Below are 19,235 nucleotides of genomic sequence, written 5' to 3' on the forward strand. Positions count from 1 at the left end.
GATTTGTAAATAAGGAAAATAAGCTACAACGTTAACAGAATTTATCAGTTTCTGAAACAGTTCACTAAAAGGATCAATTTGCACAACACAAATATGTCCTTTTAATGAAGTCCCTTGACAGGTCCGTTTATCTCTGAGCTTAAAATTGCTATGTATGCTATGACAATATTACCAGAACAATATAATGATAGGAGAAGACTAAAAATGTCATGTTGAAGACATACATTAACAAAATACAAATGTGTAATGTGTGCTAAAAATGTATCTGGTTAAATGTGGGTGATAGATAAATGGGTTTGCATTCATCTTTGGAAATCTAAGCATTTCCCATTGTGTAGCGATGGTAGTCAGGTTGAAATAGGATAAGAAAGTGGCTACCCTCTTTCCCTTCCTGAAAATATTATTGCCAAAAAGTTCTGTAAATGTACACGGTAATCCTACATCTAAAAATGAACGCGTGCTTGTGCGCGTTCTTTCTGAAAATGGTACCCAGCCTCAGTGTAGTCAACTAAAATGGTATTTTTCCAAATGTCCTATGGATTGAAATGAACTGTCCATGTGGTGGTGATAGTGCTTGTGGAGACATGGTTCGCCTTCTTATTTTGTTTGCTTTCTGTGCTTAGTGGCTAGGACCAGATAGCAATCAAGACGCTGGCTGCAGATCGCAGACTGTAGGGAGGAAGTCTATAAGAACCACGCTCCCAATGAATTGCTCTCCTGCCATTTAGAAAGCCAGCGAAGTCCTTTGATTGTGAATCGATAATTGTACAGATATTGCTGTGTTGGTACATTACGGTAATAGCTCCTCTGTCTTGTAGATTGCACAGCAGCCGGAACGAGAGGGGAGCCGCGTGCGGCGGGAAGTGTGGGACCCCCGCTGGGGCTGAGCTGTGCTGTCAGGGCTGTGCAGGCCGGGGCCGGCTGGCACATGGCACGCTCGGAGAGCGGGCTGCAGGGTTTCCAGGCAGCAGCTCTGCTCCTGGGGAGAGAAGGGAGGGAGGCCGCGGCTGGCAGCGCGGCGGGATCTCTCGCCTAGAGGGGCTAAGCCACTTACACCCACCTCCCTGCACCCCAGCTTTGGCATGAGAGCCACGCACTCTCTGCCTCACAGTCCTGCCCCAGGGCGAGAGCCCAGCCTTGAACTCCCCAGCCCGGGCGCAGGACCCACTCGTGAAGGCAAAGCCGGCGACACGCTCCCATTGCCCTGTTGCAATTGCACTTGGCCCGCTGCTGCGTCCTAGGAATTGGGGAGGAGAGCGCCCATTTCACCTTGTGGCTCTTTGAATCCCTCCCCGCTCCCCGGCCAAACCCAGCTTGCGCCCTCTCCCCCCTCCACACCCAAACCCAATCCCCCACTAACCAAACCCGGCCTGTTTCCCTTCCCCCTCCACACCCAAACCCGATCCCCTCACTGACCGAACCCAGTCTTGCTTCCCTTCTCCTTCCCCAGCCGATCCCCTCGCTGTCCGAACCCGGTCTGCTTCCCTTCCCCTTCCCCCCCCAAACCCGATCCCCCACTGACTGAACCCGGTCTGCTTCGCTTCCCTTTCCCCCTCCCCAGCCAAACCCGATCCCCCGCTGACTGAACCCGGTCTGCTTCGCTTCCCTTTCCCCCTCCCCAGCCAAACCCGATCCCCCGCTGTCCGAACCCGGTCTGCTTCGCTTCCCTTTCCCCCTCCCCAGCCAAACCCGATCCCCCGCTGTCCGAACCCGGTCTGCTTCCCTTCCCTTTCCCCCTCCCCACCCAAACCCGATCCCCCGCTGTCCGAACCCGGTCTGCTTCCCTTCGCTTTCCCCCTCCCCGCCCAAACCCGATCCCCCGCTCACTGAACCCGGTCTGCTTCGCTTCCCTTTCCCCCTCCCCAGCCAAACCCGATCCCCCCCTGACCGAACCCGGTCTGCTTCGCTTCCCTTTCCCCCTCCCCACCCAAACCCGATCCCCCGCTCACTGAACCCGGTCTCTTCTCCTGCCCCCTCCCCACCCAAACCCCCTCATCCCCTCCCCACGGGCACGAGTGGGAAGGCCACCGCGCTCCTGGAGGGGTGAGTTTTTGCGGCCTGCGGCCCAACGCCCCCCGCCCACCCCCCCCCCCGGGGGATGTGTGTGGACACAGCGCTGTAAAGCGAAGGGGGAGCCAGGCCGGGGCTTCCCGGCGCAGCTCCGCGGAGCGAGGCCCCTAGCTGCGCCGCCTCTGACCTCCCCGATCCCCCTGAGCAGGGCGGAGACACCCCCGCCCGCTGCCGGGCTGCTCTCCCCTTCCCCCAGCCTCGCTGCCTCTTCCCGGGCGGGAGGCTGGAATTATCCTGGCCCGGGCGGGTTCTTCCTCCCTCCCTGTCGAGTCTCCCCCACGCAAGCCACCGGGGCGTGTCCGCCGCGCGCGCCCCCCCCCCCCCGGGTGCAGGGCTCACACCCCGCCGCCCCGTCCATTGCCTTCGGCAGCGAGTGAGGCGCCCCCTCCCGCTCCCGGCTCTTCCCGGCGGCGGGGCGGGGCGAAGCGGCCCCCGGTTGCCAGGGCAGCTCGTTGCGAGCGGGTTGGAGCCGGGACACGCGGCAGCGTCGCCGTCGCGTTCCCCGCCTCCCCCCTGCCCCGCGGGCGGCGTCCTCAGCGCCACGTGCCACAGAGAGAACTGGAGCGACTCGCGTTTCCACGGCAGCTAGGGCGGGGTGTGTACAGATATTAATGGGGGGGGGGGGGGTGTGTGAACACACGGGGGGGGGGGTTCGTTCTTATGGACAGATTGTGAGTTTCCAACCGGGGCGGGGGGAGCAGCTCCCTCGCTGTCGCTCCCTCGACCCGAGTCATGTAAAACCTCCCTCGGGCGGGGAAGGGTTTTTGCTCCGTTTCAGTGAGACACGTGCAGTCTCATTCAAACTGCCCCAGCGTGAGACCTCGTCCCCCACCGCCATGAGCCTCATGGAACCCCACCCCCTGGAAGCGTATCTGGGTTTGGGAGCACCCGATCTGCTCTGCACAGCTGGCCTCGGGGGCTTGTGGGGGGAATCCTGCCATGGTTGCATTGGAAGAGCTCAGGGGGGAGATTTGTGACGGTGAAGGAAGTGGGGGGAAGCTCAGGATGTGCTTCCCTCTGGCTGGGGAGGCGCAGGGAAAGGAGCCTCTCCGTGGGACTGGGTGTAGCAGGCGGGTCTCTGGCCTCTCTGCAGCTGGCTCCAGTACTGGAGGAGAAGGCAGCGCTACAGGGGCTGTAGGGAAGAGGCCCTGCTGCCTCCTTCTGCAGCTGGGGGCCCTTGAAGGGGGGAGAGTAGGGGTCGTTCGGGAAGGACTCGCTTTGCCCTGCTTGGGCCTGCCATCTCCAGCTGTCGTAGCAAGGGGGGAAACAATGGAAGAGGGGAGGCGGGAGGGGACCTTCGGGTTTCGAGAGCAGGAGAGACTAAAGAGCCCTCCCAAAGACTTGTCAGCTGCATCTGACAAGATCCCCTTTTCCCCGAGCTTGCTTTCTTCTGCTGTTTGCTGCAGCTGTGGGGCTTTCAAGCGCACTCTGCAAACAGATGTTCAGTTTAACCTAGGAGTCTCCCTGCTACGCCTACTTGAGTGTGGGTTAGGCCAGTAACATTTGGAGAGAGTGTCATTTTTTATGCTTTTGGACACCTCCCCAAAACCAGTGTAACTGTCCGAGTTGGCAGAGTACTGCATCCGATGAAGTGAGCTGTAGCTCAGGAAAGCTTATGCTCTAATAAATTTGTTAGTCTCTAAGGTGCCACAAGTACTCCTTTTCTTTTTGCGAATACAGACTAACACGGCTGCTACTCTGAAATAAGTTAATAGTTCTCTAAACAATTTCCTTTGTCCCTTCTACAGTGCCTTTTTACTGCGTGTTTGTACAGCCCCTAGCACAAGAGGGCTCTCATCTCTGGTCATGAATAATTACGTGCCTTTATTATTATAAATAATATAATAATTCATGTTGTATTAGCTCAGAGTTCTACAAACACGCTGGCCCTAGAGTTATTTGTCCAAACAGTTTGCTAATGTGGCGAGAAGCCTAAGCTTAAAATTAATGCTAAACTACAAATTTTTTAAGTATTACAGTTTACTAAAGGTATCTTTTTAATGCAAAATATTTAGAGGCATCATATGGGGACGACCTTATAAAACCCAAGTTTGAGTGAATTTCTTTTTGTTTGTGGTTGTGGTTTATTTATTAATTATTAAATAGCACCAGTATTATTATTATTTATTTGGGGGGAGGGAGCGGGAAAAGTCTTTGCAAGAGGAGACGATGCAAATTTCTTTGCGTTGTTTTTCATGCAAATGATCTTTAGTTTTTCCTTGGCTTAAATTTTTTTTTTGGTTACTCCCTTATTGTTCTCCCCTCCGCTTCCATCTTGCAAGAGTGGCACAAAAATATTGCCGGGGGGGAGGGAAGCAGAAACCCCAAGCATCTTTACAAATGAGTGACAAAGCCGATGTCCATTCATAGTCTCACTCCGGCGAAGGGTTTATTAACGGCCCAGGCCTCCTTAGCCAATTGCTGTCAGCAACATGTGGAGAGGAGGCATCGCTATAGTAACCGTTGGATGGGCCATGTGCTGCAGCCGACAGGGGCTGCGAGCGGGCGAATATAAGGAGGGGCAGAGCCCGGGCGCTCCGGAATCTCTCGCACAAGCCTAGCGCCCTGCGGTGATGGACAGCTCCGCGGGGACAGCCACAGCGCCCGTCCTCCTCCTCCGCCGCCTGCCGCACATGGGGGCTTGGGCAGGCTGCCGCCGAGCCGCGCTGGCACAGCGGCGAGCCCTGCTCTCCGCCAGCCTTTGTGTCTGGTGAGAAGGGAACGGGGGCAGAGGAAGAAGTTTGGCAAAGAAGAAGGATTGCTCGCCCCGGTGGCTCCAGGACAGGAGCCCTCCGCAGCCTTCTCCAGCACTAAGCACACAATGGCAGCAGGTAAAAGACGGTCTGAGCTGTCCCTGGGCGGAAGCTGCCCGGGGTTGGGCTGAATCTAAGGTGGTCGGTGCGTTTATGTGGGTAGTTAGTGTTTGGGGGCGGGGGACCAGGAGGGGAGGCTTGGGGGGCACCTCTTTTTATCCAAACCGATGCACGCCGTTAGCTGCAGGTCTGAAACAGGCTGGGAGCTGGGCTGCAAGCTGCATGCATGCCTGCTTGGGACGGCCGCCCATCCAGAGCCCGGTTTGTGTTCCTCTCTCGGCTACAACACAACCCGTTCCTGGGGTACGGTGGCAAAGGGCAGTGCCGCGGCGGGGTTTTACCCCAGGAGGAAAGCCACTCTCTGTAACTGTAGCACGGCAGGGCACAGGGTTTCCTCCCTTTGCCACGCGTTGTCTCTGTGCGATATTTTAAGAGCTCGGAAGTTAAAGAAAAAAAGTGGCTGCTGCTACTTTGCCGTCTACTCTGTTTGCTCATCGTTTAAAATCCTTTTTTTCTCTCTTGTCAAGAGGTCTTTTCCTCTTCTCCATTTGGATTTTCTGGTTGAACGTGTTGGCAGCTAAATTGGAGAGTTTGGAAGGGTGACCACTCCGATTTGTTGGCTGCCTTCCTCCCCCACCACCAGCACCACTTTCTCAGAGCCTATTGGATGAAGGACACTTACTTTCCATTCCTGCTCCTTACATTAACCGCTTCAAGTTTGTGTCTCGCTCTCTTTGTGTCAAAAACCGAGGAAAGACTTTTTTGAAAATGAATGGAATGCGTTTCCAATCTATAGCTAGTAGAACCAAAAGTTGTTGCAAATCGTGCAGCAATGGATCGGATGTTCGTTGGGCTCAGATCTTTTTGTTGTAGCTTTTCATTTTTATTTTCATCTAAAACTATATATGGTTACCAGATACCTTGTGGGATGGGCCTTTGCCACAGTAAAATTATTCCAGCGGCGCCCTGTATATTGACTCTGTGGGATCCATACACAGCATCTCGTTTTGGCGCTCAAAAGGGGGCATTCTGTTTAATTCCTAAATTATATGTCTTCAAAATCAGCATTATTCAGCTCTGGCAAAGTCTGAGATTTCTTCTTACGTTCTTGTTGAACGTATTGTATTGAGTTCAGCTATGGCTGAGCATCCTTTTGGTTCTGGCTCTGATAACCCTACCTAGGACATATTGCATAAATCCTTGTATTTATCTGTTCTATTCTGTGGGGAAAGCACGAGTTAAATTTACAAATCACTGCACCTAGCGCTTCTGTCTTTTCCCATTTGCTCCTTAGTTAGTCGAGTCCTTACAGAATGGGAACTAAAGTTTGGACCCATTTCTCTTTCCTTCATAGTTTCCCACTTCTTTCACTTCCTCTTCGTTATTTACATCGTTGGCATCTCTGAGACAAAGTGTGAAAATCATGTGTATCTTGTACACACACATTCTATACAATCATGTATTCAGTTCAATTTCCAACATCCTGGTCGCTTCTTATTTCAACAACGCCTAAACTCTGTTGCAGTTTTTGTGTCACTCACTTAAAGCAAATATTGAAGCTCTCCAAATTTCACCTTTCTCAACACTGTACCTTCCATGCTACAAACTTATTTTGGGTATTTTGACATCTTTTACATTAAAATAGCATCACATTGCATAGTAGAATATAAACTACAGTGTATGTTTTTAAATCTAACCAAAAACTACACTTCTGTATATTGCCTTTAAGAAACGACAGGAAAGTATCTGCCATTGATCAAGAGATCTTTGAACTCGCTGAATTCTTGATTTTATTCAGTCATTGTTCGGGATATTAATCCCACTAAATGGTATAGAGAAGCTCCACAGTGCTTTGTGGCGTTGAAGGTTGAGGAAGGATCATTGTGCCCCTTCAAATGAATGGATCTGTGGCTCTTTGCAGTGACCTTTCTCAGTGATTTGAATAAGCTGGAGTTCCCAGAAATCCATCTGCCTTTTTGGGCTTGTCGATTTTGTCTAATCTTTCCGACTCCTATGTAGAGCCTAAAAGAAGAAAAAAGTACCTTCCCATCCGATCTCAGTCCCCCAAGTCAAAGCGTTAAATTGACCTCGTTTCAGGTGATGAACTGGCGTCTGCTGAAAGTGATGTTAAAGCAATATCCTAGCAGCAAGTAGGACTTTTTAGAGGAGTGGTAGGGGGAGGGTCGGATGAGAGGAGAGCTGAGTCTTTATCTACAAATCTCTTTCCTACACTAAAAAATAGTACTTTAAAACACCAACAAATACGTTCGATTATAGAGCTTTGAGTGGAGGTATCCAAAGTAAACTACACTGTGCATGAAACATGTAAACCATCAGGCCCTGCTACACTAATTTAACTGCTTCTGAGTGCATGTGTAAATGGAACAAGCAAGAGCCCCCCCCCCCCCCGCACAAAAAAGGAAAGAGAATCGTTATCCTTGTTGTTGAGTCTTGTTTTTAATGAAGTCAAATATCTTGTGAAAATTTTCTGCAAGTATCTTTTTATGAAAGTCGCCATGTTTGTCATGTTGTAGAGTTGTTCATCTCTGTTTTTTTCTACCTAGCAAAACTTAATATGTTTCTCGAACTGTAACCCAACCAGTTTACATGGGGAATTTACTAAAAATCATTTCTGAGTTTCAGATTTCTTTACACCAACAGACATTCTCCCTCATTATGTTGCTAGTATTAAGAAGTTGATACATAAAAAAATGTCTAATGGTCTGTTTTATTTTAATGGCAGTTCCCGAAAATGTTAGCAACAGATCCTTTTTTGAAACCGCTGAACCTAAATTTGATTTCAGGAAAGTTTATTGTTAAGAATAATTATTTTCTTGGATAATTCTTTTCTTCTGCCCAAGCACCTTGCCCCGTCTTCCCCCCACCCCTTGAATGGCATATTTGCAAGTACAATTTCATCTGTACTGAGGAACAATAGCTTTCAGTTGCACAAAGGATTTCTTCCACCCTGAATCCAAACCACAATGCCTCTTGCTCTGATAATAGCTCCTGAAAAGATTTTGTAATGCAGAGAATTAATACGTGATTATTTCCACCTCACTTCTCTCATTTATTAGATTCTGTAGTGAATTCCAAATTAAAACAGCACTCTTCAGTTTTTAACTTTGTAATATTTTAAGACAAATCATATTATAAAGTTTTATGCCCTTGCTGACGAAGTAGTTTGCTTTTCATTTTTATTTATGCTCATAAATGAATTGTTTAATATATAACCTAGACGCAATGATCAAATTTAAAGACTCCAGCTAAAGAATTCAGAGTTTTCCAGGAAATATATAGTATTTTTTTTTTGTAAAATGAATGTTAATTAATACTTTTTTCTTTCAAACTAGCAGAAAAACAGAATAATTGGCAGACTAATAGGTCTTATCTCAACCTAGAAATAACTTTTGAGATTGGTAAACCCTAGCCCAAATTCAGCCGTCTTTAATTAGAACAAAAATCCGATTAACTTCAGTGAGAGTTTTGCTCAAGTAAGGACCTCACAATCTGGCCTTCTATCCTGAAGCTATAAATAAATACATAAATAGATAAATAAAATTATAATGGTGTTGATATATCTGGAAGGCTTACATCACCAGGTATAAGCTATACTCTATCGCTTCAGATCATTTTCCCCACACTCCAAACGTGGCATAGGAACTTGAGGAACTTCATAGGAACATTAAACTGTACATTAAATATTTACAAACATTCGCTGCGTTTGAAATATGAAGACTTACAGATACATATAACTATATGGTTGCAACCTTAGATAACACAATAGAGTAATATGTTGTTTTTTGATTATGTTAATGTTTTATAGCAGTGTGACTTTTAAATATATTTTTGTACATTTTTGAATTTATATCAAGTGTGTGGTGGATGATTCAGTGAGTTTACCAGAAAAAAAAATCCACAAAGGTTCAGGTCCTAAGCGCTTTTTTCCCCTCTTAGAAAAGTTTCTACAAATGATGCAGTTAAAATATTTTTGACTGAAATCTAAATAGTAGGACTGATGTTGTTCTAAGACAAAATAAATGCATGCTTTTATAGCATTTAAAGCACGGACCATGACCATTTAAAAGCATGAGTACAGTGGATATGAATCTCGAAAATGCTATTTAAACTAACTTCCTAAACCATCAGCTGTTCCTATACCACTGCTTCTATGATATTATATTTTCCAAGGAGAAAAATCTTTCGGAAGTAATATCCTGTGTACTCCAGCTATATAGATCATTTTGATTATCCATAGTTACGTGTGTCTGAGATTAATATTTATTTAATGATGGCTAAATTCTATAATCAGTTGATTTGTTAAACCTTGGAACAAAAGAGCATTTATTTGGTTTTCTTGTTATGCAACAGCTATTGTTTTCCCTCCTCCTCCTCACCCCCCACAGCATATAAGCCATCGTAAAGTAAACTGGCCGAGGGAGAGAGGTGTCCGGCTTTGAAAGAGATCCGACTGTAAATGTCAAATTCATAAATATTTAAATATTTTGTCTTTCAATTTCAAGTCAAGACTGGCGAGACGCCTCTAAGTAACCCTGGGTTCTGTTCCTGGCTGAGACCTGGTTGCAGAATCTCAGAGAGAAATCCAGGGGTTTAGACAAACGGGGAAATTCCAAGTTCTTGGTTGATGGGAGCTGGGTTGGTGGGAGGATATGAGATGGAGTCAAATCCAGGATCATCATTTATAACTGAACCTTTAGTCAGAAAACTCTAAAAAGCCAACGTGCGCTTATTTTACCCAGTCACATTGCCTGGGGATCAAACATCATGCATTTATATATTTTTAAGAAATCACTAAATATGAATTGGTGTCCTTTGCACAGCGATGCTGCTAGAAAAGCAAACGTATCAACAGACAGTTAAGTGTTCTTAAGACAAGAACTGGCTAGTATTGGGCCTTGTCCTGCCATCAGTTTGGAAACAAAGCTCCCTTGGCTTTCTATGACTGCCAGGGGGAGCATAGTTTAGTTTAGAAACGGATGGCCCGACCCAGATCACTCTTTCCTTTCCTTGTATATGCGATTTCATTTTAGCGCCTTTTAAACTTCAAAGTTGGTAACCCTTCTAATTCTACTACACCGTATGTCGCCTCCAAATCTCTGCGCTGTAATGGAAACGCTTACTCCTTATTGTGAAGGGTATCTAAAGGATGGTGTCTAACAGCACTTGCCTCACGAACAGCCCATAGCCAGGCAGTGGCTGCCCCTCCTCTTCCCCATACTACCCAGCGCTCCGCATCCAGGGGTCTGGGCTCTCAGTTTCAGTGCTATACACGTTTTTGTTTTTGGATAATCAGGGGGCCGCTCTTGCTCCCAGTAGAAGAGCAGCAAGTTATTTCAGTGTGAGCGACATCGGGCATTTAGACCCTGGTGACCATCAGGTGTTTGGATGGGAACATTTCAGCGAAAGTGGTGTCTGCATCTCTGCTCTCCCGTGTTGTAGCTCTTATTCGCGAGCGCAGGAGGGAGAGCAAAGCCCAGGTCTTTGGGGGTTAAAGTAATGCCAGCCGGAACTGCAACATACCGAAAGGAGAAACATTTGCATTCAGAAAAGGAGTACTTGTGGCACCTTAGAGACTAACACATTTATTAGAGCATAAGCTTTCGTGAGCTACAGCTCACTTCATCGGATGCATCCGATGAAGTGAGCTGTAGCTCACGAAAGCTTATGCTCAAATAAATGTGTTAGTCTCTAAGGTGCCACAAGTACTCCTTTTCTTTTTGCGAATACAGACTAACACGGCTGCTACTCTGAAATTTGCATTCAGGTGACTGGGGAGAAATCAGCAGTTCTGGACCAAATCTCGCTCCCGCCCTAGGAGAGTAGCCCCACTGAAATCAAGGCATTACTCGTGTGGGAAAGGCGAGCAAGATTTGGCTCAATGACTTTCCCCTTTAAGGAACCGCCCGAGAGGGGAACGCTTAAGGAATTTAAGTAGATCGAAATTATGACAGAGTAAAGGAAACTTCCATCCCACCCCCAAATCCAAGTAAATGGACAACAGCGACGCCTTCATTTTTAAGCAAGACTCCCTGTTGGAAATGATCAGTGTGGCCAGGTTTCTGAAAGCATCGAGGATCTTGTGATTTTGATTTGACCCTTTTAATGCAGAATATCTCAGATGGGTCAGTGCCATGTAATTGGATCTGTCCTGACTGATACCGAGGAGGTTTTCATCATCCACTTTGAAATATTCATCAGTGTGATTCTTTAGAAGCATAGTGACAGGTTTCAGAGTAGCAGCCGTGTTAGTCTGTATTCGCAAAAAGAAAAGGAGTACTTGTGGCACCTTAGAGACTAACTAATTTATTAGTGCATAAGCTTTCAGCTGTAGCTCACGAAAGCTTATGCTCTAATAAATTTGTTAGTCTCTAAGGTGCCACAAGTCCTTCTTTTCTTTTTAGAAGCATAGGTAGCCCTTGTGCCTTTTTCATGCTGCAGTCGGTCTAATGGAGAAATCTTCGTACATATTTGAAATATATGCCTTGGCGCGTAGTGTACTCTTCCTTTGATTTCAAGCTACCTTTGGAAGCCCTGATCTATTTGAATGGAAATTACCAGAGTATTTGAAAACTAAATCTGCAGACCCACAGAGAGGGCTAGAAATGTGTTACTCCAATATTTAAAATTAACCATTACAAACAAAAAAAGGCTACGCTTTTAAAGGGGTCCATTTAAAGGGTTTTCACATTCACGTAGGCAGAAAAGGGACAGATATTTCTGTCCGTCTTTTGAGTTTGTTTACTGAAGTCATTTGACAGCACTTCACCTGGTTATTTTCGCCTTTCTCCTGCGTTGTCGTTTCCCCTGTTGTTTGTGGGAGTCTTTCACACAGCAACAGGGGAGACCCCAGAAAGTGCCGGGGGGGAGGGGTTCAGGGAGCCACAGCAGGGTCTGAAACTGCTTTTCACGCCAGTCTTTTTTGACCGACTAGATTTGATGGTGTCCCTTTAAGCGGCTACGTAGCCAGGCTGATCTGCGCGTCTGCACACAGCGGAGACTTTTAAAACTAATGGGACGGAGCACTGGGAAATAAGCGGCAGGGATCCAGCCCGCCCTGGGACGGGAGTGGGCCCGGCCGTTCCGTGGTCTCTGGATGCCGCGCTGGGTGGGGCGCGCTCCTCGGGCCGCTGTTTAAGACCGAGGCGTTTGCTGGCCAGAGTTTCTCTTGGGGGGGGGGGGGGGGGAGAGTCAAGAGTTGGCAGGTGGCCCCTTGCTGGAGAACCCACGTCTGGGGCGCTGCCAGGGGCGGTTGCACTCCGCTGAACGGAGCCCCAAGCCTGGCTGATGGCCGGGCTGGGCAGCCTGGAAAAACCACTCGCTCTGCGATGGGAGGCGAAACGCTGTGGCGCGGCAAATCGCGGTCCCCTAGCGCGGAAACGGGGGGCGCACGCGGGGCGCTGTCGTTCCCCGGAATGGCCCAGGTAGCTGCAGAGCCCGACCTCTGCCCCGAGGGGGACAAGTCCTCTCCCTGACCTGCTGCGGGCAGGGCGGAAAAGCCTTTAACTTCCAGGGCCCGCCGCGGGCAGCAGGGAGGCGGGGAGTTCCCTCGGCCTGGCTGGAGCTGCCCTCCCTGGCCACCAACGGGGGCTTGCTCTTCTCCGCGAGCCCCCTTTGAAAATCCGGGCCTGTCGCGTACAAAGGGGGGGGGGGGCTCCCGCCGAGCTGGGGGCTGGGGCGGGGAGAGGCGGCCCGAGCGAGGCCGCCTCCGCCAGGGAGGCGGCTGGGGCGGGAGTGCGGAGAAGGGAAGGGGGGGTCCGGCTGGCGGAGCCAGGCCGTGCGGCGCGCAGGCTGCAGCGGGGAGCCGGGCTGGCTGCGGCTCCGGGGGGGGGGTACCCCGCGCTGGGGGGCTGTGGAGAAGGCGGTGCCGCGCTCGGCGGATCAGGCGCTGGAGGAGGAGCAGGAGCAGGAGCAGCAGCGCGCGGCGGTGGTCCCCAGCACCGGGCCGGTCCCCCGGTACCACGCCCCGTGCCTGCCCCTGCCCAGGCGCTAGCGCGCTCGGCTTGCTGCCGGCCGGCGCTCCGGGCCGCTGGGGGCCGGAGGCGGGGCAGGCAGCGGGGCCGGCGCTCCGGCGCGGGTGCGCCGTCTCCCGGGAAGGAAGCAGCTGTGGCCGGGCGGGAGAAGAGGCAGCGAACGGCGGCCCCAGCCGCGCCGTAAAAGCGCCGCTGGCTCGGGCGCCGGCAGGAGGGGGCTTTGCCGCCGCCCACGCAGGGCAAACCCGCTGTGTGCTCGTCCCCGCTCCTGCCCCCACCCCCCGGGGCTTGCAGACCTAACAATCCTCCTCTGCTCAGCGCAGCCAGGCAAGAAAATCGGGGAGTCTTATTGAACCTGCATTGCCATTAACTCAGCCCCAGCTCCGGCTAATCCGCGGCACTGTGAAGGCAAGGAGGCTAATTAATGACAAGCTTTTACAGTCAAGACCAGCGATAATTGCTTTGGTGGCCTTTATGATTACAAGATAAAAATGGACCGGGCCTGACATAAGAGCCACTGTGTACGCTGCAAGACAGGAGGAAATTAAGAGCTGGCTATCTGCATACGGAGCAGAAAATTACTAATAGAGGAGAGATAATGAATAGGCCGGCTAGGCATTCATGGGGAAAAATCCATTTTGTTACCACGCGAAATTAGGTGGTGGAAAGGAGTTTGCTAATTGTTCTCATCTTGTAGCAACCAGGACTGAGGCAGGGGCGTGCTTTTCAATTCATTTCCCTGGTAATTGTGAAAAGGGGAATGCTGGCCAAATGAGTCTTGCTGCAATTTGCCTGCCTGGTCTTTTCATTTTCATGTTGCGTTTTTAATTGTTGCTAATATAGCTTATAATGAAGCTAATGAGGGGAAATTTGTACAACTTTTTAGCACATGGAGACAAGTGAAATGTACCAGAAGGATTCTCTCCTATGGCTTAAAAAAAAAAAAAATCTGGAGGACTGTGGAATTGTTTTACTTTTTTTTTTTTTCTTCCTTCTACAGAAGACAAGTCAAGTCACCTCACTTTTGGTTTGTAGTTTTGTTTTTCATTCGAGAGGAAAAAAAAAATGGATCTTTGATTATAACGCCCCCACCCCAAATACCAAATAATCAAAATATCTATTGGTACTCAGAACGGGTTGTGAGCACTATTATTTTAAAAGCAAGCTGAACGGTTTTCAGGATGGCTGGTCATTCAATCGGAGGGATTTCTTGTCCCAGGTTAACTAAAAAAAAAAAAAAAACCAACCAACCAACCCCCATACCCAACCCAGAAAGGAAACGGTCTACGCTACAGACAACTATTGCAGACGTGAAGTGACTGTTGTGGGGGCTATTTTTTCTGACTGTCCCGTGGTAGGACCGGCAGACGTTGTCCCAATCCACTAGCTACGCACATGTTTCCAGAGTTATGAGACCAGGGGCGCGGGGCGGGGATGTGCTCTCCCCTTTATTTTTCGTCTTCACGCCAAAAATAACGCCTCCATCTTCGCGTGTCACGTTGGCTTCTGCTGAGCCCGGTTCCCTCCATCCTGGCGTGGTTGGTGCTGGATTGAAACGTTGCCTCTGTGGGGGTTTCCCCCGGCGTGGTTGTAAACCCGCAGAGGTAAAAAGTGTGTTTTTCCCCTTCCTCCCTCCCGTGGGAAGTTCCGTGCCTCTGAAGTTCCTAGAGCAAATGCTGAGTCGCTGCTTCTTTCTCTCCAACAGAAAAGCAAACTGAAGCTTGTCCCTCACCGCGCCGCGGAAGACGAAGACTCCACCAAATTCATCCTCCTCACCCTTCTCTCCATCGCCTGCATTATTGGGGTCCTCGTTGCTTCTGGGGTCCTCTACTGCCTCCGCCATCAGTATCACCACAGGCTGAAAGAGAAGCTGTCCGCTTTGGGCACTGACACCAGCTCAGATGCCACCGCTGCTTACCAGGTAAGGCGGGGCGGTACCTCCAGCCCTTGCTTTTTATTTCTCCCCCCCAGGCACTTAAACACCTTATTTATCAGCCCCAAGAGGGAGAGATCCGTTATTCGGAGTTGAGGGGGTGGTTTTGTTTTGTTTTTTTGTTTTTTGTTTTTTTTTGCAACGCCGGCTCGGAGCCACCCTAGTAACGTCCCCGCAGATGCCCTGTTACCCGCTTTTCACTGCGGGCTATTTAATCTTCCCAATTCCAGCAGTTGCTGGACACGTGCGTCTAATTAGAAACATAAAATAGCTGCCATTGGACCTCTCCGAAAAACACCACCAGCGCCCCCGCCGCAGTTCCCAGCCGAGCTCTTCACCGCCTCTGAGGAATGGCTTGATCTGTTAGTTATCGGAAGATGTCTCTCTCTTTGAATCATCGACTTCTTCAGGGCCTGATAGGAAAGGAGCCTTTGACCCGATCTGTTGCCACCTTCTGCCGTTATTCAGATAAAGTGAAATATAATGCTGATAGATGGGGAGGTAAACCCAGGACTGTTTCTGTGAGCATAATGGACGCAGATGTGGGCCAAGTAACACAGGGATATTTCAGGCCAATCTTCCGCAATAAATCAGAAGCCAATGGGAATATTGAGCGTGCAGGTTCTGAAGCGTTTGGCTAAGAGACAACTGCCTAATTTTGAGGTTTCTTTAGGATAATCAGTGTTTATTTTTTGGTTAGTTATCTGTCTGAAAATGTAGGTGTTACTGCCTGCAACTACATGTCTGGCGCTCCAAAACGTTTGGAATGCTATTTTATATAGATATTATTGCTTTACTATTAATTCTCTGCACTTGAAAAAATGAAATACATTCTACTTCGTGGTGCTTTTGAATTAAAGCTACTTCCCTCTTCTACTGAAGATTAAACAGTGTTCTTTCTATATTATGGTAAATTGCAAGAGCTGAAAGTTTGAGACTAAAAGTTTTAAAAGGGATAAATTCACTCAAAAGTTCTGAAGTCTTTCAGTAATCATGTTAAAGATGATTTCCTCCTATATAGAGAGGTGCTAAGCAGTCCAGAGAATTCTTCAATAAAGAGCTAGTGAATTCAAACATACACATAGCTATTAGCATTTCAATGGAATGGCTTCACCTTCAGTTCTAAGCAAAGGGAAGAAATCTAATTCTGAAAGAAATACCTTAAAACTTCACTACAAAGTCTGGGTTTATCAAGGGGGGAGAGAGAGCCTGTGAGTTAGCGCTTATCAGTGAAGTGAGGCCATGTCCTCCAAGACAAAGTATGACAAGTTTCAGAGTAGCAGCCGTGTTAGTCTGTATTCGCAAAAAGAAAAGGAGTACTTGTGGCACCTTAGAGACTAACAAATTTATTAGAGCATAAGCTTTCGTGAGTGAGCTGTAGCTCACGAAAGCTTATGCTCTAATAAATTTGTTAGTCTCTAAGGTGCCACAAGTACTCCTTTTCTTAAGACAAAGTATGTAGCTAAACTAGTTATGTTGCCTTAGGTCAAGAAGACAGTGTCAATGTAAGGTGTGGGGTTTGTTTTGGAGGAGCAGAGGGGTTTAAAATAGGAAACCTGCTATTGACTTCAAAATAGTTAAGCAATCTTTTTCTTCACTGAAACATGAGTAAAGTAATTCTTAGTATTTTAAAAAGCCCCCCAGGTTATAAAATCTCACTTGAAACTGAATTTGTGATAATTTACAGGACAGTCTTCCCAGTGACAGTTCTAATTAATAGTATCTGTAATTAAAATCGTGCCCTTCCAGCAGGAAAATTGTTTGAATTTCTTGGAGTGACCTTTTTTGCCATTTCTCTTGGGGGCATGGTGGTTAAGTTGATATTGATTTTATAATGAGCTCTGGTTTGTTTAATAAGAATCTGTAATCCAGACACTAAATGAAATCTGCGCTTCATTTCTTCTTGCCAGATTTTTATATTAAAAAAAACTTGCTACAAATAAGATCTAAGGATCCGCTTTGTGAAACAAAATATGAAAATGCTAACAATATGTTCAATTTTTCAGTATTGAGATCAAGTTGATATCCTTTGCCATTGATTAAATCCTGCTAACCTCATTCTCCTAAGTAGTCCCATTGGTTTCTGGTGGAACTACTGTCATGAGTGGGGGGAAATGATTTGGCTCTAGATGCAAAGATTCCTAAAAGCCTGGTCTTTCTCTCAATGAAGTCAGTGGGAGTTTTGCTGCTGAGCTCAGTGGCAGCAGCAGCAGCCCCCAGAACTGGAGCCAAATGAAATATTCAGACAGTTTTGGGGATTCTAGTACTACTTTCAACTAGCAGTGATTTAGCAAGGTGTATTTGTAGCGCCTAATCCTCCTTCCAATAAAATTGTGATAAAAGTCCCAGTGATTTAAATGAGAGCAAGATTGAGCCCCTGTCCGTTATGATTAAATATAATTTTGCATGGAATCCCGCTAATTCTAAGACATATCTGTAATATTTGAGGGATGGAAATTTTGCATTTCATCATCAAAACAAATATCAGGAAAAACCTTTAAGTTACCTTTTTGCCAGATCTTCTCGGGCACTCCTAAAGGCAACTGTGCAGACCATGCTAATATTTGGGGAGGAAAAGAGTCCCAGAAAGTTGCTTTGAAAATTGGACACAAGAAACTCGGATATAAACTCTTCTTACGTTATCAATTTAAAACTGTTTCCTAGCTATCCACTTACTTTATTATTCAAATGTGTTAATAGATACGTGTCATAATCTAATATTGGCTGTACAGACTCAGAATACATGTCTTCTGAAGTTTAAGGCATTTACAGATGGATAATGTAGTATTGTCTGCAGCTTAAATGGCATCAGATTTAATTTTTGTGCTATTAAGTGCAGAGAGAAAATCAATTGGTAATAACAATGGTCAAGTCTTAAGTAGGAAGAACTCTAATGCAAATACTTGTCAAAATTTTAGTTGGGTCCTATTTTCATATAAACACGACTGACCTACTTTTTCTAGTCTTAACAAAAACATTATGGATTTAACCTAATACAGTCAAGATTTTCCTCCCTTCTTATTCTTTATTTTTACGTGTGAATATAGGAGGGTTCTTTCAACACTTAGGGTCTCCTTGTAGTCTGTACCAGAGGGGGAGAAAATAGACAAACTGTAATGTCAATGGAAAAACATATTCACTGTTATCCTTCTAAGACACTAGTAGGGGGAGCTTGGATTCAGTCCAGTCTGTTGATATTGTATCAGATCTGTGACAGTTACAATGCAAATCTTACTACACAAAGTCTGTATAATAGCCATGCTGTGCACGTAGCCTGCAGCGTAGGGCGCTGAGGCAGAATGAATGTTATGAAACGTAGCTTGGCTATGAAAAATCAGTTATTTTTCCTAGCAGGAATAATTCTTATATATGCAGTGTGTGTGAACTACCTTTAAATAAAAAGTTCCAAACCATTTAAAATTTAGGGGGAAAATTGGCCTTCCAAGAACCTGTCAGTTAGTAGCCCAAAACAAATTTGAAATGTCTGAGTTATAGTTCTTGATTTTTAGAAGGTTGTATAATGAAAACAGCTCGCCTTTAACTGTAGCTGTTCTGCCAGTCACTTTTTTTTTTTATAATAGGAATGTTCAAACACTTGGAAGGATAAATGTGTTATTCAAGCTTAATTTGTCCATTTGCAAAGAAAAGATGCAACCTGGCTTTGCAAGGCTGTGGTCAAGCAGTTTTTCAAATTTAATTGTAGTAATATATCTTGTCAAATGCCATATGTACATAAAACACAATTTATGCATAGACACAGACTGTCTGTTTTTGTGTACCTTTTATACTTTTCATATTCTTGTCCAATTATATGCATAGCAGCTGGTTAAATCCAGTGTAGGAGTTCAGAGATCATTAAAGAGATGTCCTTATTTCTCCTTCTCTCTCTCTCTTTCTCTCTCTCTCTCATGTTTGCATTTGTTGTTCCTGTTGCTTTGATCTTCTTTGGAAAGCAAATGTAGTATTGGGCAAGTTCACTCTTCCTTCCATGACATTAGGGCAGAAGTGCCTTAGGAATCTTCAGCAAATACTCTTTGATTTAGTTCACAACACTGAGCAGATTTTTCTTGTGCATTTTGAAGCCTTTGGGACACAACCCAGAGAAAAACAGGCATTGGGGGCAGCCTGCAAACAGTGCTACTAAGTGCACATCTTAGTTGTCACTGCTCCCATTAGTAAGCAATTTATTAATGTAATGACAGTGTATGCTGGTGACTGCAACTATGTAGGGAATGCTGAATTGTGGAAAGAGATGTTAAGTCATTTTGCTTGTTTTATATTATGAATTGGAGAACTTTGCTAGTGAACATAATTGTTTTGCATCACTGATAGTGGTCCATGCAACATCACTGTGGTTGAGGCTAAAGTTCAAATATATGATGCTGACCTCAATAAGCTCCGTTATTATTATCCTGATACTATTTTTAG

General features: G+C 46.8%; 1 protein-coding gene across 2 annotated transcripts in view; it reads left to right on the forward strand.

Moving 5' to 3' along the window:
* PTPRN2 (protein tyrosine phosphatase receptor type N2) overlaps nt 1–19,235 on the forward strand; it is a 992,764-nt gene that overhangs the window by 854,080 nt on the left and 119,449 nt on the right. For both annotated transcript variants that reach the window (XM_038390254.2, XM_038390255.2), the window contains exon 13: nt 14,580–14,795. In XM_038390254.2, the coding sequence (XP_038246182.1) occupies nt 14,580–14,795 (216 nt within the window). The remainder of the gene's footprint in view (nt 1–14,579; nt 14,796–19,235) is intronic.

Source organism: Dermochelys coriacea, chromosome 2 (genome assembly GCF_009764565.3).
Source record: "Dermochelys coriacea isolate rDerCor1 chromosome 2, rDerCor1.pri.v4, whole genome shotgun sequence".
NCBI lineage: Eukaryota > Metazoa > Chordata > Testudines > Dermochelyidae > Dermochelys > Dermochelys coriacea.